Source organism: Plecotus auritus (genome assembly GCF_963455305.1).
Source record: "Plecotus auritus genome assembly, chromosome: 6".
Classification (NCBI taxonomy): domain Eukaryota; kingdom Metazoa; phylum Chordata; class Mammalia; order Chiroptera; family Vespertilionidae; genus Plecotus; species Plecotus auritus.
The window spans coordinates 171,009,631-171,037,273 of NC_137773.1; the positions used below are offsets into that span (position 1 = coordinate 171,009,631).

A 27,643-nucleotide genomic window follows, 5' to 3' on the forward strand; every position below is an offset into this window, starting at 1 on the left:
TTTAAACTCTCTGAAGTAGAGTTGTCATAGTTACCTGCTTGTTTTTACTTGTATTCCTGAGATCTGAAGCCCATGGAATTAAAGTAATTCTCCCCCATGAAGTTCGTATCGGTGCCAGCAGGCCCCTGGGCTGCCCTCCTGTGGCGCCCAGGGCCCCCGATTTCTTTCCTTGTCTCTTGGTGCGGCCTGGGCCTGTCCAGGGGAGCTCGTGATTAGAAAACCAGGGTCAGCGTAGCTTCCTGAGCCACTTGCCCTCAGGACCGCTGCGATCTAGACCTCCATCACGACACGCCCACGAACGAGGCCCCACAGCCTGCCCACACCTGACTTGGGTGCAGCCACCCGCTCCGCATCCCCCAGCCCATTTCTCCACGGAGAAGCTCGCCCGGAGCACTGGTGGAGGCTGATGCTGTGACTCCCATCCGTGAGCAGATCCACCACGGACCACGATGATGGACAGTGGCAGTGCAGCTGACGTACACGTTTTCCAGGCCTTCGATGAGGTGGATAGGCACCAGGCCTGGCTCTGTCCCTCAGCGGCCGCTTTGTCCCGGACGAGCCACTGTCCCCGCTGTCCTTGCAGCCTCAGACACACACGGAAGAGGCTGCGGCGTTAGGGTCCTGCCACCACTGGGGACACGGGACACGCCTGTGGTTAGTTTGCACTCGGGAAGCCCAAGTCCAGAAGCATCAGCCCCGCCTGTCCCCACAGGCGGGTGCAGAGCCACCACCTGTAGGTCATGAGCCGGAGGGAAATGAGGGATAATTAAATTCTACAGACACTTTCAGAGTTTCGGTTACACGTAGTGATGCCTTTGTGCCGACTGATAGGTCACCACGTGGAAGGCCGAATAGAGCGACATATTTACCCCAAATACACGAGCAGCTTTTCTCTGTGTCGTCAGGTACACAGAAGGGGCGGGCCCAGCTTCCCAGCTGGTCCAGCTTCAGCGTTTCAGTCATCTTCCCGAGAAGGCAGGTCCTGGCCGCAGGTGAGCCGCGCCTCTGGTAGGACCCGTTCCCTCCGGGCAGCTCCAGGCAGGCGTCTCGGCAGCAGCACCAGGTAACGGCTGGTGCTCCGCGTTCGGCGGACAGGTTTTGGCATAAAGCAGAGAAATGTGAGGCCAGCAGGACCGTTGGCGGGAAAGAGACACCTGCCACCTGAAGGTTTTAAAATGATGAAACAGCCCCCATGGACTCGTTAGAGCCCCAGGAAGCTCTGCTGCCGTAGTGCCTTCCTGCAGAACAAACTCGCGTTTGCTGGCTTGTGGGGATAAACGGGCTGCTGGCAATGCAAACAGTAACCCAGGAAGCGGGGTGTGTTTGCCCCTCCGCCCGTCCCCCCGCGTCCTTTACTCCTGAAAGTCACCGCCTGCCCTTGGGTGACTGTGACAGCCTCAGCCGGGAGAGGGTGCCCAGGGTCGCTTAGCCAGAGCGCAGTCCCACAGGGAGCACGCCTCATGCCGATGGCCAGGGGATTCTCTGTGGGTCTCGGTGTGCGGCCAGCGCTCTCTGCTCACGTAGCTCGAAGGACAAGGAGGTGGGGTGACTTGGCAGCAGACCCGCCATTTGGCTTTTAAGCAAGTTTAAATGGAAGGTTGAAGGCCAGATTGTGTGGTGGGTGCAGCGGGGTGCTTCTGAAGGAAGGTTGGTGTCCATCTTAATGTATACGCTTCAGTGGCCAAACTCGGGGAGAAAGGAGAAATTCACGCCTAAGGATCATTCCGTTCAAAGCCACTTGAAATCTGAAGATTGCGCACGACTAATTAGAGAAAGCTGGTGCTGTAGGACAAAATAATTTAGCAAGGCAAATTGAAACTCCTGTCTTTTCAGAATTACCCAGATTTATCTTTATTCACATCTCATTCTAAAGATCAAGTCAGACGTATGAACCAAGTAACACACGTGTGCTTTCCTCGCTGCTCTTCCGTTTCCTGTCCAAGGACATCGTGGTTCCTTTCGTTTTCTAGTGACCAGGGAGGGAGCTGCGGCTCGCTCTGCACGCAGCCTTTGACGTGGACGTCAGTGTTCGGCTCGCGCGGGCGGATACCCAGGAGTACACGGCTGGGTTGTAGGATGAGGTGGTGCTTCATTTTACGAGGAATTGCCAAACCGTCTTCCAAAGCGCTGTGCTGCTCTGCACTCCCACCAGCAGTCAGGGGACTTTCTGTTGTCCTGCCAGCGTCTGTTACCGTCAGCTTATGAGCATTAGCCTTTCGAATAGGTTGAATCGCCCTGCAGTTTTAACTTGGGTTTCCCTGATGGTCAGTGATATTGAGTATCTGTTCAAGGGCTCATTTGCCACCTATATATCTTCTTTGGTGAAGTGTCTATTCAGATTTTCTGCCTGTTTTTAAAATTTGCTTGGTTATTCTCGTTTAATTTTAAGAGTTCCTTATAAGTTCTAGATAAAAGTCCTTTATCAGATACTAGAGGCCCGGTGCACGAAATCCGTGCACTCACGGGGAGGGGGGTCCCCTCAGCCTGTCCTGCGCCCTCTTGCAGACCGGGAGCCCTCGGGGGATGTCTAGCTGCCGCGGAGGTGGGAGAGGCTCCTGCCACCACCGCTGCACTCGCCAGCTGTGAGCCCGGCTTCTGGCTTCTGGCTGAGCGGCGCTTCCCCTGTGGGAGCACACTGACCACCCGGGGGCAGCTCCGGCGTTGAGCATGTGCCCCCTGGTGATCAGTGCACGTCATAGAGACCGGCCATTCTGCCGTTCGGTCAATTTGCATATTAGCCTTTTATTATATAGGATATGATTTTCAAAGATTTTCTCTTCCAATCTGTGGCTTATTTTATTCTCTTATCAGTAAGTACTTTACAAAGAACAAAGTTTCTAACACTGATCAAGTCCAGTTTGTCCTTTTTTTTTTCCTTTCAGGGATTATGCTTTTTGTGTTGTATCGAAAAACTCATCAACACACCCAATTTCACATAGATCTTCTCCCATATTTTATTCTAGAAGTTTTGTAGCTTTGTGTTTTACATTCGGATCTGTGGCCCATTTTGGATTGTGTTTTATGTAATTGTAAGAAATGTGTGCAGGTTCACGTTCTTACACACGTGCATCTGTGTTCTAGCATCGTTTGTTCAAAAGCCTGTCTGTCGTTCACTCAGTTATCGTTGCTCATTTGTGAAAACTATGTCTGGGCTCTCGATTCTATTCCACGGATCTCTGTGGCTGTCCCTCTGCCAGCCCCACAGCATGACGGTTACCGTAGCTATACAGTCAGTCAGTTGGTTCCTCCAACTTTATTCTCCTTTTTAAAACTGTTTTAGCTATTCTAGTTCCTAAGACTTAGAGATTTAAATTTTAGAATCAGCTAGTCCAGTGGTCGGCAAACTGCAGCTTACGAGCCACATGCGGCTCATGAGCCGCGGTTTGCCGCTCTGTTGACTAATGAGTTTGCCGACCACTGGGATAGGGGCTTAATCACAAGGAACAACAACAGCCTGTAATTATTGGAATCGAGAGTCTAGGTCAGTGGTCGGCAAACTCATTAGTCAACAGAGCGGCAAACCGTAGCTCATGAGCCGCATGTGGCTTGCGAGCCGCAGTTTGCTGACCACTGAGCTAGTATATAGCTCCGAAAAAAAAAATCCTGCTTGGATTTTGATAGGAATTGCTTTAAATCTAGATTTGGGGAAAATTAATATCTTTACTGGGTCTTCCAATCCATAAATATAGTATGTACACTTGTTTAGGTTTATACCTTTGAACTTTGTCAGAACTTGCTTTGTGACCCAGCATATGGTATATTTTGAAAAAGCTCCATATACACTTGAAAAGAACATATATTTTGCAGTTATTAGGTGGGTATTTTTCTCTACATATATGTAAATTAGGTCAAATTTGTTCATATCCTATATAATAAAGAGGTAATATGCAAATTTACCCTCACACAAGATGGCCGCCCCATGTGGTCAAAGATGGCTGCCACAAGATGGCCGGCAGGGGAGGGCAGTTAGGGGCAACCAGGCTGGCAGGAGAGGGCAGTTAAGGGTGACCGGGCTGGCAGGGGAGGGCAGTTGGGGGCAACCAGGCCGGCAGGGGCAGGCATTTGGTAGTGACCGGGCAGGCAGGGGAGGGCAGTTGGAGGCAATCGGGCCGCAGGGGAGCAGTTAGGCATTGACCAGGCTGGCAGGGGAGTGGTTAGGGGGTGATCAGGCTGGCAGGCAGGCGAGCGGTTGGGAGCCAGCAGTCCTGGATTGTGAGAGGGATATCTGACTGCCATTTAGGGATCGGGCCTAAACCTGCAGTCAGACATACCCAAGGGGTCACAGATTGGAGAGGGTGTAGGCTGGGCTGAGGGACACCTCCCCACCCAGTGCACGAATTTTGTGCACCGGGCCTCTAGTTGTTGTATAAAACTTTTATGTCCCTGTTGATTTTTGTTGGCGTGCTACTGGAGAAATTGAAAGGTATCCCACCGTAATTATGGATTTGTCTAATTCTCACTTGGGTTCTGTCATTGTTTGTTTTGTGGATTTTAAGACTGTTATTAGATAGATTTAGAATTTAGACTTGGTATATTTTCCTGGTCGATTGATCTTTGAATAAACATACTAGTAAAATGTCTCTATCTGTAATTATGATTATTGCCTTAAAGTCTACTTTGATAGTAGCTACACCAGATGTCTTTGGCTATCGCTTGTGTAGTATATCTTTTACGTTAAACTATTCTGTACCCTCCTATTTTAGGTATTTTTCTTGTAAGCAGCATATACTTGTGTCTTACTTTCTTTATATTTAGTTTGAAAATCTTAGTCTTTTACTTGTAGTATTTGTTAAATCTACATTGAATGTAGATATTAATATATTTGGGCCTACATTTATCACATTACTCTTGATTTCTGCCCTTGTTTTCCTTTCCTCTTTGGCTTTGTGTTTGTCTTGCTCTTCTTTTTCTAGTTTCTTAACACAAAAGCTTCAATTATTGATTTGAGACCTTTCTTTTTAAATATAAGTACTTAGTACTATGAATTTCCCTTTAAGCACTGCTTTAGCTGTATCCCACATATTTTGATATATTATATAGTCATTTAATTTCAGTTAAGAATATTTTCTAATTTTCCTTGGGATGTCCTCTTTGATCCTAGGATTGTTAGGAGTGTGTTATTTAGTTTCCAAGTGATTGGAGATATTTCTGTTATCTTTGTTATTGATTTCTATTTGATTATGGCCAGAAGAGGTAATTCATATGATTTCACTTCTCTTAAATTAACATTTGTTTTATGGCCCAGAATATTGTACATGTTGGTGAATATTCCTGGATTCTTGGGGGGAAATGTATGTTCTGCCATTGATGGGTTTAGTGCTCTACAATGTCAGTGAGATCCACTTCGTTGATAGTGTTGTTCAGCCCTTCTACATCCTGCTGATTTTTTGTCTACTCGTGCTGTCTATTACTAGGAGAGGAATTTTTAAGTTTCCAAATATAATTGTGGACTTGTCTGTTTTTCCTGTTTTTGTTCTGTGTATTTCTAATTTCCATTTTTAGATACATACACATTTATTGTTATAGCTTCTTGTTAATAGAATCCTTTTATCAAAATGTTATGTCCCTAATATTCTTTGTTCTGAAGTCTACTTCGCCTGATTGTAATATAGTTTTCTTTTGATTCATATTTGCATAGCATATCTTTTTTATCCTTTTACCTATCATACTATATACAAATTAAGATGTTTGTAGATAGTATATACTAGTACTTGGGTAATATTTTAATCACTCAAAAAATCTCTTTTATTTACTGCATTTAGATTGTTTACACTTAGTGCTATTCTCAATATGTTAGGGTATAACCTCCCTTTTTATTTGATGTCTGTTTTTCCCCCACTTTTCTTTTGCTTTCTTGCCTTTTTAAAATGCTCTTTAATGATTTTTAGTATTACATTTTGTAATCTATTATATTTTCACTACCTAATGTATTTTTTTACTATATCTGTGTAAGGTTTTTTTAGTGGTTGCTATCCTATATAATAAAAGCCTAATATGCAAATGGTCCCCTCAACTGGGAGTTCAACTAGGGGGCAGGGCTGGCTGGCCAACCACAGGAAGGGAGGCCCCGGCTGGTGGTGGCAGGCAGCTGGGTGGAAGGGTGGTCCCGGGCCGACAGCTGGCAGCAGCTAGGGACCCTACCCATGCATGCAATTCATGCACTGGGCCTCTAGGTGGGATTATAAAATGCTTTACTTTTCACAGTCTACTTATAATCATTAATTGTTATATAGAAACCTTTATACTTTGTAGGCTCCTTTACCCTTCCCCCTTTATGCTTCAGGGTTTTTAAAATATTATATCTATATAAAGCAGCACCCCATCAGACAATATTTTATGTTTTGCTTTTCTATCAAGCATCATGAAAGAGAATATTCTGTTATGTTTATTCAGATATTTACCCTTTCTGTTGCTCCTCCTTTATTTCTGATGTTCCAGGTTTCCTCCTGGTATTATTTCCTTTCTCTCTGTAGAACAAATTTTAGCAATTCTTTTAAAACAATTCTGCCTCTATTCATTTTCCTTCATATGAAAATGTCTTTATTTCACTTTAATTCCATAATATTTTTGCTAGATATAGAATTCTAGTTTGATAATTCTTTTCTTTTAGCACTTTAAAAATGTTTTGTCACTTTCTTCTGATCTCAGTGTGATGAGAAATCCACAGTAATTCAAATCATTGTTCCCCTCTAAGTAATGCAACATTTTTTTCCCTGCATGCTTTCAACATTCTTTGTCTTCAGCAAGTTTGATTATGAACTGCTTGGGTGTGGACTCATTGGGTATCTTGTTGGACATTTTCTCAGCTCCTTGAATCTGTAGGTTCATGTCTTTCATCACACTTGGCCTAGTGTTAGCTATGATTTCCTCAAATACCTTTTCATCCATTTATGCTGTTCTCTCATTCTAGAGCTCCAATGACATAAACCTTTTGTTACTGTCCTACAGGTCCCTGAGGCTCTGTCCTTTGTGTCTTCAACTTTTTTTCCTCTGTTGCTCAGATTGGATTGTTTCTATTGATCTGTCTTCAAGTTCACTGCCTCTTTCCATTCTGCTGATGAGTCTATTCAGTGTGGCTTTTTTTGTTTATTATATACTTTTTGGTTCTCCTTTACATTTTCTAATTTTAATACTTTATTCTGTTTTCATACTGTTCTATTCCATTTTAATATTTGTTTCAAGAGTGTTATAGTCTATTTTAATACTTATTTCAAGTGTTATTGTTTTAGCATTTTTATAATGCTTTAAAGTCTTTGTCAGATACTTCCAACATCTGTGTCATTTTCTTATGTATTCTCTTGTCTCGAGAGTTGAGACTTTTGTGGTTGTTTGGATTCCCACATTTTGGGTTTTATCCTGTTTTAAATATTACATTATAAGGCACTGTGTCTTGTTGAAACCCTACAGAGAATATTGATACTTTCATTTTAGTAAGCAATCATGTTGGTTAGGTTCAGGCTGCAGCTTGAAATTATAAGTTCAATGTCAGGTCAGATTCAAAGCACTTGCAATGCTGTTCGGATCTCTCTTGTGTGTCCTCCAAGGGTCAGTCTGGGATCTGGGCAGAGGTTTGTTAGCTCAGTTCTCTGAGTTTTGGGGGTGCTGTTTGGACCAGTTCCATGCAAGCACAAGTTAAGGGTGAGCCTAGGAATTCATAAGCAAGTTCATGGGGTTGCTTTCTCAACCTCTTCCCAATTCACTATCTTCCCACTGCTTCCTGGTTCCCTGGGTCTCCCACTTTCTGTCCGGCCACACACCGCTTACTTCCACAATTGTCATCTGGGTCAGACACTGGGAGGACAGAGAAGAGAGCTTTGGCTGCAGGCTCCTGTTGCAGCCGCTGTTGCCGTCCCCACCGTCCTCATTGCCACCCAGACTGCCTGGGGCCACAGAGAGCTGAGGAGAAGGAAGGCAAGTACCCAGTTTCATCTCTTCTCTGAGCTTTTGGGATTTCCTCTCCCTTCCCCAAGCCTGGCTTCTTCGGGGGCGCTCTCCTCGCCCTCAGTGCTCACTCCGGGGGGTTGGATTTGTTTAGTCCTGCTGGGCTTCCTGGAAGGAGAGAAGTGGTAACGTCACCACCACGCCGTGGGCTTTGGAGCCAGTGTCCTCCCCAGTCTGCCCGTCGCTGTTCCCTTTCCATTGTTCTCCAGTGGCTGTGTGTTCTGGTCAGGCTCATAGTTGCATTTGGAGGGAGAGCAGGGGAGCATGTCCTTTCTCTCTCATCCAGGACCGGAGTCTCTGATGTTGTTTACATTTTTATTTTCTCATTAACTCGTCTTTACATGCAGGACAACAGTTGGTGTTGTTCATAAGAGTTCCATTAAGTGGGCAAATCACATAATTTTCAATTAATTCTTTGGCTTTGTTGATGCCTACATTTATGTCCATTTCACATGATGCTCTTTTGGTCCCTTCCTCTGATTGCGTGATGGTCACTGTGTTTTCTGTTTGCACCTTCTGACTAGCCTGGCAAGTAAATGTAGTCTTATTGTTCCTTTGGAACCTGTGGGTGGTTTTCCTGGAGCACACAGTCCACGGGAGGGCTGGTCAGGGCAGTGGGTGTGGATGCAGCTCAGCGGACCTGCATGAGGCACATTTTGGGGAACCTCACTGAAGGGCCCAGCCCGTCAGTGTAAGCTTGTGCTCACCTCAGGCATAACTGAACCACAGCCAGCGTTTCCAAACAGCAGCCTCTTGAACTCACCCAGTTGGGTGTGATTTCAGGACACATTTACGTGCAGCTCTTTGAAGATGCAGATCTTTGCAGAAAGCACGCCCCATGCAGCTGAGCTGGCAGCTGGGCGAGGCACGTGTGGGGAGTGGGGTGGCGAAGGTGCAGAGTCCACCTGGAAGTGGAATGACCCCCGTGACCTTCCTGTCGCTGTGGCTAAGAAATTTCAGCCTCTTCTTAGACCTGGGCGGTGACAGTCCAGCCTGGACTGCTAGGTCAAGTGGAAGGAACACTTGAGCAGGGGGTCACCTGAGGCCAGCCTCCTGCCGGGGATAGGCTCCGGCTCCCTGGGTCCTGCTGCGGTGGCCCCCGTGCCTCCCGGAGCCCCCATTACCTCGCCTGTAAAACACGCCGCCGCTTACCTTGCAAAGCGAGGCTGTGGGGAAGAGTAAGTGACAAACGCGCAGGAGATTGCGTGCCACGTGAGGCATCCCACCATGACCGGGCACGTCCCCCTCCCTCCCCGTGACTCCCTCGTGCTCTCCCCCAAGGGTCACCACTGTCTGCCTCTGTCCCCATGGTCAGCAGCGTTCTGTGGGGTGGGGCTGAGGCTTGCTCCCCAAGGCCACCGGTAGCCCGACACTCAGGGTGCCCATCCAGTGGGCTGAGTCAGGGATGGGCCCCCCAACCACTGTCTCCTCCCGCCTTTGCAGGTCACCTCCAACGAGAAGCACCTGGAGAGCCTGAAGTGTGCGGGCAGCCTCCTGCGGGTGCTGGAGTGGCTGGCCCCAGCTGGCGGGTGAGTAGGCCCAGGAGGGCCAGTGCAGTCTATTGGGCTCAGCAAACACTGACCCATTCTTTTCTCTCCTCCTGTCCCCCCCTTCCCTCTACACACCAGGGACCATCATCTTGCAATCGGTCATTGCCACTGAGATCCCTCCCAGCGTAGGAAGCATCGTCGCTGTGTCTCTGTTCCCTGGGGGTCCCCCCACTGTGCAAATGAGGGGTGCCAACAGGAAGAGGGAGAAAAATCGGAATATCTTAGCCCCCCACTATCCCATCTATAGGAGATAGAGGTGATAGGGGAGTGGGCTATGACCATTTGGGAAGGGACAACAGGTGGAAGATGTGATGACCCCCATAAGAAAGGCAGTCGGTACCCAGCCTGTGTACATGCACCCCCATGCCAGCCCGGGCCACAGGCGACATTACCACCACCTGGCAGAGGGACTGGAGGTCAGGGAAGGGCTGGGGTCAGAACCGACAGCTCCGCCTGCCCGGCAGCACCAGGCCGCCCCGCTTGGCCAGAAGGAAAACTTGGAACCTACAGAGCAGAGGATGTGACTCCCAGAATCCGAGTGTGAGGTTAGCTCTGCCTCCCACTCCCCAGCTGTGCAGTGTCTAGAACATTCTAGAACTGAGGTGCAGACCAGGCAGCCCTGTCACCCAGGAGCACCAGCCCCACCGTCAGGCGGATGCTCAGTGGGGTGAGTGCTGCAGGGAGGGTTCATTCCGCAATGACACGCACCCCCCACCCCGCACCCCTTAACGTGAGAGGTGGTGGCAGCCGGTGGGGTAGAGCTTATACTGTTCACTTAAATGTCAGTGCCAAGTGACAAAGGGAAACACATGGGATAAAGGAAAAGTTGTCCCCAGGCCTCCATGCTTCCGCCAGCTGGCACTGTCTCACGGCTCCCCGCTCACTGCGTGTGGCGGCACCGAGCCTGGCAGGTGGTGGGGGCTTGGGAGGTTTGATGGGTGGTCAGGGAATGCAGTGACCCCTCCTCCCTAGGCCACATCCCCCGTGCTGAGGGAGGTAGCCAGAGGTGTGGCGGCCACAGTCCCGAGCCCCCGCTGCTGTCGGCCCCACCCTGGGCAGAAGGCCGCACCTCGAAGGCACACCTGCCTCCACCACACATTTCCCGGTCGTTGTCAGGGCCGACCACGGGGTTCGATGAGGTGTTTCCGGTGCTCTGGGATGGGTGTTCATTGGAAGAAATGCATGTGACTGCTGAGGCGAGGCTATGGGGGAGGCTGGGTCCCCCTCATCCTTTTTGTACTCAATCCTGGATTGGGTGGGGGAGGGGGCACCACCTCCTGGGCTACCCGCCCTGCCATGGTTCCCGTGGGTGAGGGGAAGGACAGGCCAACTTGATGGGAGGCCCGCCTCACCATGTCAGCCCTGGTGTGAGATGCAGACAGGGACTCGGGCTAGGCCACCGCGGACTGGTGAGGAGCATGCAGGGCCACCCCCAGGGACCCCAGCCCTGAGCAAACAGCCTTGGGCGGAGTTTAGTGGCTGGCTCCCGAGAGCCCTTCCCCAGCCTGCCTGCGGGCCTCTCCTAGCAGGGTGAGACTCAGCCAGCCTGCAGGTGCAGGCCAGTGCAGCCTCAGGATGCACCTAAATCTGGGCCAAATGTCAAAACGAGGCTCAGGGCTCCCTGGAGCTGGTGGCCTCTCCCACACCCGCACCCAACACTCCCGGCAGGTGGGCGGCTGCTGCTGTGAAGTTGCCGTGTGTGGGCTTTGCTCAGATGGCTGGAGAAAGGGCTTTCTAATGTTGACCAAGAGTGAGTGAATGGCGGTGCTCTTGGCTCCGATTGGCTCTGCCACAGGTTGACGTGCCCTTTGCCAGTCACTGGGCCTTCCCAGGCGGCTCCAGTGGGCAGGGCAGTCCCTCGGGACCTTGGCTGCGCAGCCCCATCTCCTGCTCTGACCCATGGAGGCCCACCCTTTATGCAGCCCCCACCCGATTATTTGACAACGGCTCTATTTCTGTGTAGTAGGAGGGTGCCACGAGCTAATTTCATACTTCAAGGTGAACACTGCCGTGTGTCATTCTTTCCTTTGCTAACAGTTGTTAGGGCACAGGCTTAAATATGTCTGTTTGCTCTGGTAACAAAGTCTCCATTTTAAGCTCTTAATTGCACATCCACACCTATGAGAATAAGAAACCCAGAATTCTTGACTGATGGGCCAGCCAGCGGCAACATGGAGGAGAGGCAGCCGTGGGGCTGGGCTGGGATCTTTGGTGTTGGGTATAAGTCAGCTGCAGGCAGGCGCTGGGCAGGCCCCTTGCGGTACCCAGGCCGAGCTGAGAAGGGTCTGGCTGCTGACTTGCCTTACAGTTCAGCCTCTGCACCTGGCCCAGGTGATTCAGATGCTGAGAGCTGGTGGGCCAGAAGCTCAGGCCTCTATTAGGGGTGCTGGTGGGGCCAGTTCTGAGCCCCACTGGGGTTGTGGGCTGACAGGTTCGCACCTCAGCCTGGGAACGCTGTTTCTGCGTCTCCAGAGACTGTGGAGGGGCCACCCTAGGAAGCAGCTGGTCCATCAGACACGAGCCCCTTTGAACGAGACGGCACTTCAGCCTGACTTTGGTTTTCCTCACAGTTCGTCTGCCGACAGTGCGGTGGCCTCCTTGGCCCTGGAAATCCTTCAAACGGTTGGACGCTAGGCGAGAAGGCACCGAACACAGGCCCGCCCTGCGGCACCAACCTCGGCTGCACAGGCAAGGCCAGCCCCAGACACACCCCAGCTGTCCCTGCACCCAATAAAGCCAGCTGACGCCAGAGCCTGCGGCTGAGGTGCTCTCCCTCACTCTGGGCCCTGGAAACTGCCTCCGAATAGAGCCCTTGTCCTGGGGGGCACACCCCGGAAAGCCAGGTTTGCCAGCTGGTCTCAGAACGTCCTTTCCTCTGTGTGGCCCCGGGCCAGCCCACCTGCACTGCGTCTCCACCTCTCCTGCGGAGACTGAAGGCAGCTCCCAGCAAGCCTTTGGGTTAGCCTGTCTCCCCCCACTTCTACCTGCCTGGCTTTCCTTCACCTCAGGGACAAACTGCCTGCAGAAACGCCAGTGCCCCAGGAACGCTGGCTTCCTGGAAAGTCTGCCCATCTCCGTGGGCATCGAAGTAGAATTGTCCCCCCAACTTCTACCCGTCACTCCCAAATCCTTGAACCTCTTCAGCTTCTCCTGATGTTCCCTCACACACACGCCAAGAACCTCCTGTGAGTCGGGCCCATGCCAATACTTGGTGGACACCGCAGAGGTGTTGGGCTGGTGAACCGAGGAATCTGGCCTGGAAGGTGGGATGGGTCCTGGGCAGCTCAGACCAGGCGAGCAGGTTGATGCATCCCCTGGTCTCTGGGGCCTCAGTGTCCGATCTGCAAAAGGAAAGGCTAGACCAGGCCAGTAACTGCTGCCCTTCTCCCAGCTGTGGGATTGCACTCAGAGAGGATGCGCCCCTAATAAATACTGCCCCGCCCAGGTGGGACTGTCCCCTGCAGAGCGGGTGGGGCAGGCAGAGGTGGTAGCCCCACTTTGCCACAGTGACCAGGGTAGTTTGCCAAGTTCATTGGGCTATAAAGCAAGCAGCAGCTTTGTGCCAACTCTCAAAGGCACGTCTGTCAGTCCGTCCCCACCACAACCGGCGAAGCAGCTTCTCCACTTCCTTTCAGGCCGTCTCAGGACTCTGACTCCATAGCCCTGTCTCCTGTGGGTGTCCAGAGCTTGAGCTGTAAACAGCTGGGGTGTAAGAGGCTGTCCCCCGAGCAGCAGGCCGTTTCGTTGGATCGCTCATAGCCTCCTTACTGCCCATGGTAAGGAGGCGGCATCCCCAGTGGTCTGGCCTGGCCTGTGTTCCCGGGTGGGGGTGGGGTGGGGGTGGGGAGCTAGCCCATGGAGCAGCCAGAGTCCTGGCTTTTGGTTCCAGCTGCTTTGCCTCCTGGGCCCAGGGAACAGGCACAGATCTCCTGTTTTCCCAGACAACCTGTTCTCTCCCTTGATTCAGTTCCTGGGGAACCACTTGAGTTCTGGGTCTAGAGTCCTCAGAGAAGGTATTTCCAAGAATGGAAAAGCTACTTCCCCCTTTCCATCAAGCAGGAAGGAAAGTAAAACAGGATTTAACATTCCCAAACCTTGTTGAGTTGGCCATTCCTGGCCCTGAGCCCACGGCACTGCATGCTTGAGAAAAGGCGTATCTCAGTAGGCAGGAGGCAAGATGAAGGTCCCAGCAGGGCTACCGCTCAGCCCAGGGTGCCGGGCACTAACACTAGCCCATGCTAAGCCTGTACCCTGTGTGAGGCTATGTCCTTCCGGACCTAGCGGGTCCTTTTTGATATTCTCACAAAGTGTCAAATAGAAGCAGCAGCCTTAGTATAATGAAATCGAGGTAGGGCGCGAGCAGGCTAGCTGGGCGGCAGAGAAGGCTGAGGCAGAGAACCTTCCCTGCTTCTCCAGGCTAGAGGCCCATGCCCTCGTCTCTGGCTTCCCAGGCTGGCTCCAGTGCTGAGAAAGGAGCTGGCCCCTAGCCCCCATCGGAGCTCACAGGATTCTGAGTGTAAGGGGTCCAGACCCAGGTCCCTGCTGGCCTCCCCTTCCCACCACCTCCAAGCTTCAGCTATTTGCTCGCCAACTGACACACCGCTGGGACAAACGGTGTCCCTGAAGTCGGCAGCCGAGAGCACTCAGGCCGCGAGTGGCTGCACAGGACCTCCCTCCGCCTTCCCCTCGACTAACTACACCCTAACGCGGCGAGACCGTGCCGTCTTCTGCCGGAGAGCAGATGGAGGACGGTGCCTGTAAGAACCGTCGGGGTGACTGGCTCCAGGTGGTCAGAGAAGAAGTGAGTCGTGGGCAGCTGAGGAGGTAGGTCTGCTGGGTGCAGACAGAATTGACTTCCTGGTGGTTCTTTGTACGTGTGCAGCCCCTCGCATTCCTTACTACCATGAGGTTCCCGTTACCTGATGAGGTTCCAGACCGGCTCTGTGAATACAGTGTAGCTCAAAGTGGGGGCGCCAGTGGCTCATGCTCTTGTCCAAGGGGAGGAGAGGTCTCCCCTGCCTCCACTTGAAGCAAGATGCCCATCTTCTTCCCTCCCCTAGCAACTGAAACATAGGACGTAGAAATAAATCTCTGCATACAGATCTATGCAGCGACTGAGGTAGGAGCCTTGGGAAAGGGGGTAGGGGAGGAAGCTACAAAATCCCTAAGAAAGGGGCTTGGCCATGGGGGGTGTCTGGAGTGGGATGGAAACCAGACTGGACAAAGGTTAGGAGGCCCCATTAGGCTCCGGCTTCGGTGGGCTGAGAGGAGGGAAGAGTGGGAACAAGAACAAGGGAGTGGAGTGCTGAGGGGCCTGGAGGGAGACTGGCTTACAGCCCACTCTGGCCTCTCGTTGGAGGCCCATCACCCCCTCGCCTGCTGAGTGGACACCACACAGGAGCGAGGAGACTCGACCTTTTCTGCCTCACCCCACCCCTTCATTTTTTAACTGCCTTGGGGGGCTGATCTACTCAAGGAAGGAAAAGCAGCGAGATTCTCACCCGCTGGAACAAAACCACCACAGCCCATCAACTCAGCTCTTTGCTAATTAAACCAAACAACACAATTCAGATCGTTTTTATTACAGTAATCAAAACAAGAATTAAAAAGCTTCTTTACCTCAAGATCTTTCACTGTCCAGGAGTCAGATAACCAGATCAAAGTCTCGTGTCTAAAGCATCTACTCCAACAGGAAGTGTCCCCCTTCCGCGCAGTGCAGTGGGATCAAATGTCCTGTGACCTCCGTCCCCAGGTAACCACTAAGCTGATTTGTGTAGTAATCCAAGAACTCCTTGCTTTTCAGTTTTCCCATCCATGGATGAGTCCTTAAAATAGACTGCCCTTTTTTGGATCAGTGTAGCCCCCCTTCAGTATGCATTTAGGACTTTCTTTTGTTTAATGTTATGAGATATAGTCAAACTATTGTGTAAAGCTATCGTTTTTAACTGCAGGATGGCTATTCTCATGTATGAATGAAGCGATTATTGGGCACATGATCACACGGTGCCCTACCAAGTCATACTGGACCTTGAGGCAAAAGAAAAATACTGACAGTTTTTATTTAAAATTGATAGTTTGTTGACTGTCATGGATTTTTTTCTGCATTAGCTTCAATTTTATCCAAACGGCCACCCACAGAAAATCAGAAACAACACTCCTAAGCACACACCACTCTTTTTAAAAGACCAAATCACAAGTCTTAACAGGTCTACTGACTCTGCCCTAAGGGAGGAAGCTGTGAGACCTACCGCCAGGATGACAGGCTCACCTGGCAGATAGCTGCAAAGGCCCATTCTGGGTCTATGTTCAGATAAACATCTACACTTAAACCAACTTAATTATCAGTTCAAAGTGGAGTAGAAGGAATTCCCCTCTCCAAATGAGTCACACTTATGTGAAGGTGCTTGGGATCTAAAACCCAGGTAGTTAATTTTTCATTCTTACCTTAAGACAGCAAGTGTGGGGTGGGGGATTCCTATTGGCTTTCAGTTTTGCTCTATGTAGCCCAAAGACTAGATAGATGCCTTCTGGTCACTTGGGCAAGATTATACACATGGCCACAACAGAGGCCAGCTGAAGTCTTGGCCGTAGGGTCTAAGCCCAGAGTCCTTCAGTTGGAGAAGGTGGAATCTCGTCTCTCACACAAGGTCAGAATCCATGTTCACGGCTGAAACCGTTGTTGGTGCTGTTGCTGGAGAAACTTGGCCAACATTCCCATCTAAATGTTGGGTAAAGAAGGCTCTACCTTGACCACTTAGTTCACTATGTGAATATACTTGTTACCCTCACAACATCATTTGATAACAAGGAAAAAGGTGACACAATCGAATGAATTAAAAGTTTAATTCTGAACAATTTTTATAACTGCATTTTCTCTTGAAGCATTGAATCACAGCAGGTTACAACAACTTTGGGATAAAAGGCAACTGGTAAACTGTCCAAAACAAGGTTCCAAATAACACCTCTTACTGATTTACCCTACCCATACATATCCCAAATAAAGTTTTCGATCAAAAACATGAAATAGATCCACCTGCTTATTTTAAGCATATTAAAAAGGAAACTAATTGGACCATTTCTATTTGTCTATTTTATACAAAAAGGCTACACAATGTTACACTTTATTCAGATTACAATTAGAGTGATTATGAATTAGTGTTCTACACCATTACTCAATTCTTAAAAATTAGAAATTGCTGTAGCAGTATTCACTATAACTTAAGACTACAAGACTTAAAAAACTAACAGTTACTGCAAAAAAAATTAAAGAGCTACTTCAAAGCAAGCAAAGTCAGTACCATTACAGATATTAAAAAAAGTTTAACAAGCAAGGCTAGAGTTTGACAAATCCCATCCTGTGATCCACTCGTGTGCATTCTCCACTTCTTGAGTCACTCCCAAAGCCATTTGTATTGTTACTCCTCGACCAAAAGGACCAGAACAAAAAGTTTACTTCACGTGTTCCCATAGGAAACTCAGCTTGGTTAGTGTGTCAGGCACTTTCTGAGATACCAGCCCACCCCTCGAGCCCTCTCAGCAACTCTACAGGCCAATCACAATGCAAGTTCAGACAATACCGCTGTATAGAGAGAAAGGCTGCTATTAATGTTTAAAACAGCAAATGTTACTCATATGAGTATTAAGTTGCAAAAGCTGTGGCAAAAACATTAAAGTTAATGACTTCCACACATGACCAGTAACAACCAGAAATCTGAGAACATTCCAATGTTCTAAGACATCTCCTTTCCAAGTATGTATCTGTGTTTGTTTGTTTTTTGTGGCAGATTTACAAATATGTCTAAACCACTCCCACCCTACCAACCAAGTCTTTCTGAAGTTCTGTAGGCAGAGTAAAAGTATTTACCCAAACTGGCTTTTTTAACTTCTTACCTAAAGGATGATTTACAGGTCAGTATCAAACCAGGCCAGCTGATTGCTGTCACCTGGCGGCAGCCCATCCATGAGGTCCTGGGCGTGCCCCAGATCTGGCAGCCCATCAACTGGATAGTCAGCACCAGGGTGGTGGCCACCCATCTCATGCTCCATCATGGGGTCCATTCCCAAGGCATCCTGGCCATATCCACCAGAGTGAAAAGAACGATAGCTGGGGTCTACAAGAGTCAGGGTGGCAACAAAATGGGAGTGAGAGGAGAAAGACAGCAGTTACCACTGAGGTTAGGGACATGGAAGGACTACGTACTTGTCAGAAAGCACTGCTCTAGCCTCGTCATCGTCTAGCTTTCTTCAGCCACGTAATTGCCCAAGGCCAGGCCACCCACCCAGTTCTAGTCACGCCTTCAGTTCACCCTGAACATTTTGCATTTCCCCAGCCAGAGACAAGTCCCTCAGGAGGAAGAGCAGCTGCCACTGTACACGACCACCCAGGCATCAAGAAGCCATGGGCAGGAGGTGAGGCAACAAGGAGGAAGTCTGGCAGATGTAATCTAGCTGCTGAGAAGCCCAGGTGATGCCCATAAAGGTATTGAGAAAACGCAAGACATCGTTTCCAATTGAACTTCTATATATTTTAAAGGTTGACATTTGTATGTCTGTCAAGGAAAAAAGCTATGGGCCTTAGTGGTTTAGAATTAGGAAAAACAAGATTCCAAATTTAAGATGAATAGTTATAGCTGTTGGAGGTCTACCCCATGCTCCACCTCCATTACCAAGAGTGGAATTAGCTTTTCAGAAAAACTTGGTAATACAACATACCCACCCCAGATCTGAGCTTGGGGACACAAGTTTCCCATACTCTCATTTCCTGGGTGGGTTGTAGACCCAGGTATTATAGCTTCTCTGATGACACACACACAAAAGAATAACCCAGAAATCTGGAAGGAGTGACAAGTGTTTGTGGTGTGATACTGTTGAAGAACTAACTTTAATTGCTGCCACTGCTTGCTTTCCTGCCAACACTGGCTTCCCAGGTAAGCAAACTAGCTCTTTTGATAAAGCTTGATCTAGAGTTAATCGAGAAACATGAGACACATACCATCCTGGCGATATCCAAGGGGCTCTCCCTGGGCACCAATATCAAGTCCAAGATCAGCAGTCTAGATAAACAGGTACAAAACAAGGAAGCAAAATGAAGATTCTCAACTTAAAGTACACTCTTAAACATTATAGAAATACTTCAAAATATAGAAGTATACAATAGATACATCAAACTCCACTCCTCAAAGATTAACCACGGTACTCGAGAGAAAATTTCCCATTGCACACAGTATTTTAAAAATTCACAAATTTATCCTTTTAGGAAATATACGTTAAGTGCTTACTATGTGCCAGGCCCTGTTCTAGGTGCTAGAGATACAACAGAAAACAGGCCAACTGTCTCCCCCCAACAGGACATGTTCTATGGAGGAGGACTTGTAGCCTGTGCGGAAGCTGCAAGTAACCGAGATGGAGAAAATTATGACAGAACAGGTTTGTGAAGGAGGTGGGTGGAAGTTCAGAGCTCAAGTTGGAACATGTCAAGATTGCCTGTTTAAAACCCAATAACACATTACTCACCATTTGGCATTTTTTTTAAACAAATAATATGTAGGATCTCTTTCCATTCAACTATATATTACTATGTACCATAATTACAGTTCTAATTTTCAATGAATAACTGTGCTGAGGACATACACTATAATTCATAGAAATTCAACTAGAAAAGTAGTGATAAAATGACCCCCAACTCACAGTGTTTAATGATTGCCTCTTTACTCTGACAATTTTCATCTCCCTCCCTGTGAATTCTAAGGTTAAATAAGCAGTTAGTTCGTTCTGAGCAGGCTTTTGAAAGCTGTAGTTCACCTTCAGTCGCTGCGCACATAGCATGATGAATGACTATTCAAGCTAAGGACAGTAGGCAGCAATGCATGTAGACCTGGTGTTCTGAGGGAAAACATGAACTGCCCTGCCTGCTCTGGCCAACTACCCAATACACGCACTGCCTGCCTACCTCATTCCAGGCCATTGGTTCTGTTCTGAAGAGAGAACTGGTCAGCTCCACTGAAAGCCGCTTCTTATAGTCCTGTGGCTTGTCCTCAGACATTCGGAACAAAACAGCAGCTGCATATGTTGCTGGGAGAGGACAGAAACAAAGGCTCTTAGGAAAAATGGAGGCATCACTGTATGCACCAGCTGGAGGTCCTGGTTCCTCTTCTACTTACCCACACCTTCATTCCTCGAGTGCAGCAATTCCGTCAGGGGAGCCGTGGCTCCCTCGGCCTCAATAGCTTCTGCAGCCTCCTTGTCCTGAGCAAGTTCACAGAGGACCCCTGCAGCAACTCTTTGGATATTTTCAATGGGAGAATAAAGCAGCTAAGGAGAAAACACACACAAAAGCCTAATTAAAGCATAGCAAGCATCCCATTGTAGTGCAAACATTCCCAACTGAGGATAAATGGCGTTTGCACTACTTGTATTAAAGCATAGTCATGGCCTGCTTAGTGAAGGGTAAGTCTGAGCAGTGCATGTGAGCATCAGAGCACACCTAACCTGAATAGCCCCCTGCACCCCTAGGCCACACGCCCATACAGCACGTTCCTCTACTGAATGCTGTGGGGAATTGTAACACAATGGTAAATGTAGATTTGCTTACACCAGCATCACCACAAACACGTAACATGTGCTGTAACAGTACGATATCATGGGGTGACAGGAATTTTCCAGTCCATTATAATCTTATGGTACCACCACTGATGACAAATATCATCATGTAGCACTTGACCATATTCTCTAAATTATTTTCCTAAGTGTGAAATGCTCTAGGGCAGTGGTCAGCAAACTGTGGTTTGCCACTCTGTTGACTAATGAGTTTGCCGACCACTGACCTAGACTCTCGATTCCAATAATTACAGGCTGTTGTTGTTCCTTGTGATTAAGCCCCTATCCCAGTGGTCGGCAAACTCATTAGTCAACAGAGCAGCAAACCGCGGCTCTAGGGCACTGGTTTTCTAGAGTATTTTTTAGCTACAACCCCTTTCTTCAGAGACAGTTTCCACTGAGCTAAAACTTGGGAACCCAGGGGTAGGTGGGGGTTGGCTTTGGCAGCAAGACCAGCTCTCATGCCTCCACGATTGAGTACCTAACAGTGGAGCAGATTAGCTCTCTCTTCTTCCCTTCAAATCCAACGTTTCTCCTAATGCCCCCCACATGAAGGGAATTTTCATAAAATTAAATGTATTCAGCCTAAAGGACTTCACACGTTGAGATTCTATTTTTCATGCTTTGGCAGGGGGACATGGGCAGAGTATTGTCATTTTATAAGTGGTGATAGACAAAAATGAAATGTCTGTACCCTTATTTTGGTATCTAATTTCCAGAAAATTTGCTTATCGTTAAAATCCTGAAATATTATGACACATAAAACCTAGAACACCTCACTTAAAACCAACATACCTGCACAAACAGTGGAATGGTATTCAGTCCTCTGATTACGATTCGGTTGTGAACATCCCGAGCTAGGATGTGAAGGGCTCCAGTACAACCTTCAACTATTTCTTCCATGCGGACGCCCTCCTACCAAAAGCAACATGGTTAATAAATAGGGCATTCTCCCTCCTAAAGTCTTAAACTAAGATTTGCTGTTCTGAGTAGCAATTACCAGTCACACCACACACCCAAAGTTTTCAAGAATTTGCAGTTAGTTCAGGAATAAAGGAGGATTCCATTAAGTTGAATGTCATTGAAAGGGGCCTCATGGTAGCCAAGTCCACGCAGCAGCCCTTCCCCATGCCTCTGAATCCCAAAGAGAACTTTCTTACAGTGAGGGCACCCACCACTCTAGGTAAAAGGGAAATTGAAAGATGAGAAAGCAATGCTCAGACTATGTCAGTGTTTTTCTTTCATATGCTCCATTTTTGTACACCTATGTATATTTGGTGAAAACTTAGTAAAGTTTTATCACCAACTACTAAAATTCTACTGAGCTGCCAGCAGAAAATCCACTCCTCCAGACTATTCAACTGAAGGCCTGTATGAGAGAAGAAAGTTAGCTTTTGCAAAATATAAGTACTATGTGCTTTCCCTGTTTCTGAATTTTAAAAAAGGTTATAATGCCCTAGCAGCTCAGTGGTCGGCAAACTCATTAGTCAACAGAGCCAAAAATCAACAGTACAACGATTGAAATTTCTTTTGAGAGCCAAATTTTTTAAACTTCTTCTAACGCCACTTCTTCAAAATCGACTCGCCCAGGCCATGGTATTTTCTGGAAGAGCCACATTCAAGGGGACAAAGAGCTGCATGTGGCTCGCGAGCCGCAGTTTGCTGACCACGGCCCTAGCTGGTTTGGATCAGTGGATAGAGCATTGGCCTGCAGACCGAAGGGTCCCTGGTTCAATTCGGATCAAGGGCACATATCCAGGTTGTGGGCTCCATCCCCAATAGGGGGCGTGCAGCTGATCAATGATTCTCTCTCATTGATGTTTCTAGCTCTCTCCCTTCCCCTCTGAAATCAATAAAAATATGTATTAAAAAAATAAAAAAGGTTATAATTCTGCTACTTTTAGAAACTGTATTTTAAAATAATATATTTTTACCATGACCTCCTGGTTCATGGGTCCAGTCTCAACCACTGAACCACACTAGCCGGGCAAAACTGATTTTTAGAACAAACCCTCCTTTTTTCCTAAGTTAGCGATTGAAATAAAAAGGTACCTTTGCACTTTAATAAGCCACCTATAGACACAGGCCAATACCAAAAGTAAAGAATGGAGAAAGCCAAAGCCCCCCAATGAGCGCACACACAAAGCAACTAGCAAGAAGGGGTTCCCCCAATCTGTTCTGGGAAGGTCCATCCTTCTTTCCTAAAGTAACTACATTAAAGACGAGAACTCGCTGAAGGTCTGAGTCTTCAATTCAGAGGCTCCAGAATGTCTTTACTTGTAATGAAGTTAGTATTAAGACTGCAAACTTGGCATCAAAAGCTTTCTGGGTAAAGATTCCAGAAATGCTATTATTATTAAAATCTGTTGGCAATCTTACGTCTGTGGAAATAGTTTAAACCACCCTTGGAAGAGACAATAAATGGTGTGTTAAATATTTGTAAGGTAACACTCATGTTGTAATAGAGAAGAGGAGGCTCTGAAATCAGACAGACTTAAATTCAAATTATGGCTCTGTTACTTCCTAAGAAGTAAGCCTTTATATGGATGAAATGAGAAAACTGTTTGAAGTACCTAACCTCACTCTCCCTTTGTAAGCCTGATAATGCAAAGATGCAAAGGAGATGTCATAGGAAACATCACTAGGGGCCACTTTATCTTCTTAGCAGCCACAGAAATATGTCAGTTTTTTAGTCATTAGCAAACAGCTCTTCAGGCAGAAAAGAATGGAGGGAGCAAATGATGGATTTATGTTAGGTGTCACTATGAAGATTTACCCACCACAAACTGCTGCTGTGTTCCGCCCATAGATGTACGACGCTGTGTATCCTGATGTGCACGCACCAACAGCTGAACTAGTCGTGGAATGGCGCCCTGCTCACGCAAAGGTGCATGATTTGCTGGACAAAGAGCAAGATTTCGAATCAATCCGACAGTAGCCTGTAGATAAGAAAGAAGAACAAAGAACTGGCATACAACTCAACAAAACCATTTTCTAGCCTAAAATTCCCACCATACTAAAATTAGTGGTATCATTTAAAAGTAGCACTGACTACACAAACACTTCAGAACCCCATCCCAGCCACACTTTCTATGCTGAGCAGCCATCCAATAGCTAGAGGTGGCTCATTTTTAATTCTGTGACCTACTTTGGCAATTTACCTTTATCAGAGGCCAATGGGATGGTGGGTGTAGGAGTTTCACCACAACTGGTAGTCCATAGTGAAGGCGAACAGCATTCTGGGCCATCTCTGCTTCCTGGTGTCGGCTGGTCAGATGACGAAGAGCACAGATGGCAGGCTCAGTGATGTCCTCCCTGTCACCAGCACGAAGGACAGTACGCACAAGAGCCTCAATACCACCCACTTGGCACACCATCATCTTGTTCTTATAATTATTGCAAGTGAGATTAGAAAGGATTCCCGCTGCACAGGTGACCACATTTATATCGTCTGAGCCCAGCAGCTGAACAAGAGTCCCAAGAAGACCTTCCATCCCTTCCTATGGAAACAGAAACAGATGCTCAGTACACACTCATCTTGACTCTGTCACTAAGGCACCGGCTTACTCAGAATTTACCTGTTTAGTTGCAGCATCTGAAAGATTCCTAAGAGTCCAAAGACAGTTCTGAACAAGACGCTGACTTGGATCCGTCAGATGAAGTCCTAAAGCTTGCATTCCACCTAGAAGATGAAAAAAGGTCTAAGGCAATGGTCGGCAAACTGCGGCTCGCAAGCCACATGCGGCTCTTTGGCCCCTTGAGTATGGCTCTTCCACAAAATACCACGACCTGGGCGAGTCTATTTTGAAGAAGTGGCGTTAGAAGAAGTTTAAAAAATGTGGCTCTCAAAAGAAATTTCAATCGTTGTACTGTTGATATTTGGCTCTGTTGACTAATGAGTTTGCCGACCACTGGTCTAAGGCAATGCCCATTAGCTAACAATTCTATCAGCACTACGTGTCTTCTCTAGTCTTGGAGGGTGTTCCTCTTTATTGCCAAGTGTATTCCCCCTTCCATCTAAATCCTTTATTTCCTTTTATTTTCCAGGATACTGTCCAGTTGCCAGTTCATCTCAACTTCTGTCAAATATCTGTTGTTCCTTCTCTATGTGGAAAAAGTCTTCATTATTTCCACTATTCCCCTGAGGGTAATATTCATATTATTTATTTCATTTCAGCTATTCAATCATTTATTTATATATATATGTTCAATACTATTAGTTGGAGCTATACCAGTGGGAAAAATATTATAAAATCCCTACCCTCATAGAGCTTGTGGTCTAGTTGGAGGCAAACAATAAACAAATATACGATTAATAAACTAAAACTATGTACGTATGCGTGTGTGTCAGATGATATTAAGTGCTATAGGAAAAAATAACGTAAGGGAAGGGATTACAATTTTATGTAGGGTAATTAGGTCACCTCAATATGAAGGTGACATCTGAGCAAAGACCTGAAGGAGCCATGTAAATGCCTGGGTAAGAATAATCAAAAAGAATGCACTGAAACGCTTTCACCGGGGACTGCATAAAGGCACTGACTCCCAAGGGTCACAGCCTTCCGTCACCTAGGACCCTAATGAAGGACATTTACACTGGCAGGTGTCTAAATGGAAGCTCAATTCCCCACGTGCTGGCTTAACTTCACCATCTCCCTCCTACTAAAATCACTTCTGAAATGTGGTGAGATACTTTCTCGTTTCCTTATTCAACTTTTCAGGTATGTTTTATTTCCTCAAAGTAGGTTAGATCTGCTTGCCATAATCTCATGGCACCCTGTATTTTTCCTTCATAGTATTTATCCCAACTCTAAGTTTACCTCCCCTACAAGACAAAGGTCATCCCTATCTGGTTTCTTCCTCGTAGCTCCAGCTACTAATTAGTGACCTTAGCAAGGCTGATACTCAGTATTTGTTAAATGACTAGATTCCCTTCTACCTTCTCTCCCTCCAAGATTTCATTCCCTCCAAGATTTCATTCCCTCCTTCGATTATAACTCTTAACTCTGAGAGTGGATCTTAACTCCAGATGCCCACCAGACTTTACACACACATTCTGATTCAGCAGGTCTAGGGTTGAAGTCCCATGCAGATGACTTCAAGGTAGCTCCCACCTCACTGAGGCCTTTTCCGCCTCACCGTGACTAAGAAGGCAACTCCCCAGTCTGTAGCCCAGTCTCCCCGTATGCTAGTACCACACATTTCCAGCTATCTACTGACATTTGAGTCACTTATTATGTCGCCTTAATGGTTTTGTTCCTCAAATTAAAGAATCCATTCTGGTAGTTCCATTTATTGTCGTGGTATTCATGATCTCCCCACCACATACCACTTCTGGTTGCACTTTTAGCCCCTACGTTGTCACATTCCATGTATTCTTTCATAAGTTTCAAACATTCATCCTTTGTTGTCTTATTTTTATACCAAACTACTTCATTCCTAGAAGCCTGTAAGAAGCCTATAATACATCTCAGAGGCCTGGTCTGCTTGCCTGTGATCATCCAAACTGTCATACAATGTAGTATTAACATTCCAAACACCCCATTGTGATGCTATGCCACAGCTCAACAACCATCAATAGCTTATCTAAGAGACAACAGCCAAATTCTTTAGCATAATGTTAAGGAATCCTTTGGAATCTGAATCCCACCTAGCATTCCAAACTGGCCTCAACATTCTACACCTATAGTTCCAAAGCAGAAATAAAGCATGAACAAACACCTTACAGGGGCTAAGAAAGTTCTTCCCAGTATGACCGGCCTCGCTCATCAACTTCAGTAACCTAGCAATTCATCCCAGTTACTAAGTTTTCGTTATACGGACTCTTCAGCAATCTTTTCTCTTAATCCCCACCCCATTAATTCTGTATTCCTATTTGCTATTTGTTTCTCATAACACACATTCCAATTTGTAATCACTGCATATTTCTATCAACCTCACTAGACAGTAAGAATAAATACTGAGACATGTTTTGTTAACCATTGGAAATCATATGTTTATTACAGTGCTTGAAACACACGTACTACTGAATATTTTCAGAATAAACTAGAACATCAGAATAACTGGGGGAACTTCTTAAAATGAATATTCCTAGGCCTCCAGTCACATACACTTCCAGATTCAATACCCCAGGGATTGTGTTCAAATTAAGTCTAAAAGTCTGTATTTTTCCCAAGCACTCCAAGTATTTCTGGAATAGCCAGCAGAATTTACATCCTTGTTCTTTATGAACCCAGCCACACTTGTTCATCCCCAGGCCAATTGTTGCGATGCCAGCAGCTATCCTGACAATCATAAAACCTCTCTCCCATAGATTCTCAAGTAAAATCTCAAGTGAGAAAATGGGTGTTTCCAACCCCATACTTTACTTCCAATTTTTTTCTATTACATGCCTTTACATCTTTCCTCTTCCGGTTTCACTTTGAAACTTGGTTTGAGTCCAGATACATGTAATTAGCTGAGTTATGGGAAGGAAAAAGGATGCTAGGTAGCTGAAGAGTAACTATCTTTATACAGAAAAGCAAGAGGCCCTAGTGTAGATCACCTACTCCTTTCCTCTGCCACCAACATGCCCACAACACAAGCTGCTCCATTAAAATTACTTAAAGGGAGAAGAAAAAACTTTTTCAGATGAGACCATTTGCTCACTGTCTACAGAATACCAGTGCAAAACACTGCTCAAGAGTATCCACTAACAAATCAAGAAAACCATTTTGCTGCATACAACGATACTATAATAGAACATGTTGTAACATAATTTTTCCTATATATTCACACGTCTACTAGCAAAGCAAATCAGGTTTGCCCAAAACCAAAATTAAAAACAAACTTTATCAAGCCAAGTATTCGCTGTCATTTTCTATGATTAATAAGAACTCTGCCTAAACTAGGCTTAAAGAGCACCAATGCAGGTGTGTAGCAGAACACTTACTTTGTCTGAATGTGATCTTGGCTGTAAACTGAATAGGACCATCTACTTGCAGCCCATTAAGGTCGAGTTCTATTACCTTTTCCTAAGAAGGTAATCTAATTAGAACTGCAGATGCTGTGCACATGAGAACTTAGAATAGACATGCATACTTACCAGCTTCTACAATCGCCGGTTTATTACTAGAGCAGACAGACAGCACCTTCAGTACTCTGCTTGTGGTCCACAGTAGTTTCTCGTAAGTGTAGGTCCTCATTATATTTACTAAAGCTTGAGGTCCACCACTAGCCAGGATGATCAGCTGGAAGGACATGTATATATTGTTAGTTGTGGAATCTGCCACGTTATATTACCAACATATCTTACTATACAAAAATTTCAGCCAGCTTGCCATTGACTTATATGTATTCCTGGACCACATAGCCCATACTCTCATACTGGGGTCCTATTTACCCCTCCTTCTATAGCATTCCACTCAAATTCAGGCATCCTAGTCCTCCCAAGAATATAGCAACTCTGGCCCAATTTTCTTCTTCCCACAAATCATAGCAAAAAGAAAAAGAAACCATGTTGGTATGCAACAGTAATGCCCAGATATGAAAATTATATCAAAGCTCATTGGTTGAAA

The 27,643-nt window shown here is 46.8% G+C and overlaps 2 protein-coding genes across 3 annotated transcripts in view; one reads left to right on the forward strand and one right to left on the reverse strand.

Moving 5' to 3' along the window:
- ULK4 (unc-51 like kinase 4) overlaps window positions 1-12,241 on the forward strand; it is a 282,751-nt gene extending 270,510 nt beyond the window's left edge. Inside the window, exons 36-37 of the mRNA XM_080673858.1 lie at window positions 9,385-9,470; window positions 12,062-12,241. Coding sequence (XP_080529984.1) covers window positions 9,385-9,470; window positions 12,062-12,125 — 150 coding nt within the window. The 3' untranslated portion in view covers window positions 12,126-12,241. The remainder of the gene's footprint in view (window positions 1-9,384; window positions 9,471-12,061) is intronic.
- Window positions 12,242-16,318: 4,077 nt separating this feature from the next.
- The window catches only part of CTNNB1 (catenin beta 1), a 40,048-nt gene continuing 28,723 nt past the window's right edge, over window positions 16,319-27,643 (reverse strand). The window contains exons 7-16 of one of the 2 annotated variants that reach the window (XM_080673109.1): window positions 27,172-27,316; window positions 23,666-23,769; window positions 23,249-23,587; window positions 22,868-23,026; window positions 20,883-21,002; window positions 19,652-19,802; window positions 19,441-19,562; window positions 18,484-18,544; window positions 17,382-17,602; window positions 16,319-16,912 (exon numbers count right to left, since the gene is read on the reverse strand). In XM_080673109.1, the coding sequence (XP_080529235.1) occupies window positions 17,394-17,602; window positions 18,484-18,544; window positions 19,441-19,562; window positions 19,652-19,802; window positions 20,883-21,002; window positions 22,868-23,026; window positions 23,249-23,587; window positions 23,666-23,769; window positions 27,172-27,316 (1,410 nt within the window). In that variant the 3' untranslated portion in view covers window positions 16,319-16,912; window positions 17,382-17,393. Of the gene's footprint in view, window positions 17,071-17,381; window positions 17,603-18,483; window positions 18,545-19,440; window positions 19,563-19,651; window positions 19,803-20,882; window positions 21,003-22,867; window positions 23,027-23,248; window positions 23,588-23,665; window positions 23,770-27,171; window positions 27,317-27,643 lie in introns of both variants that reach the window. The other variant, XM_080673108.1, reaches the window with a different exon arrangement.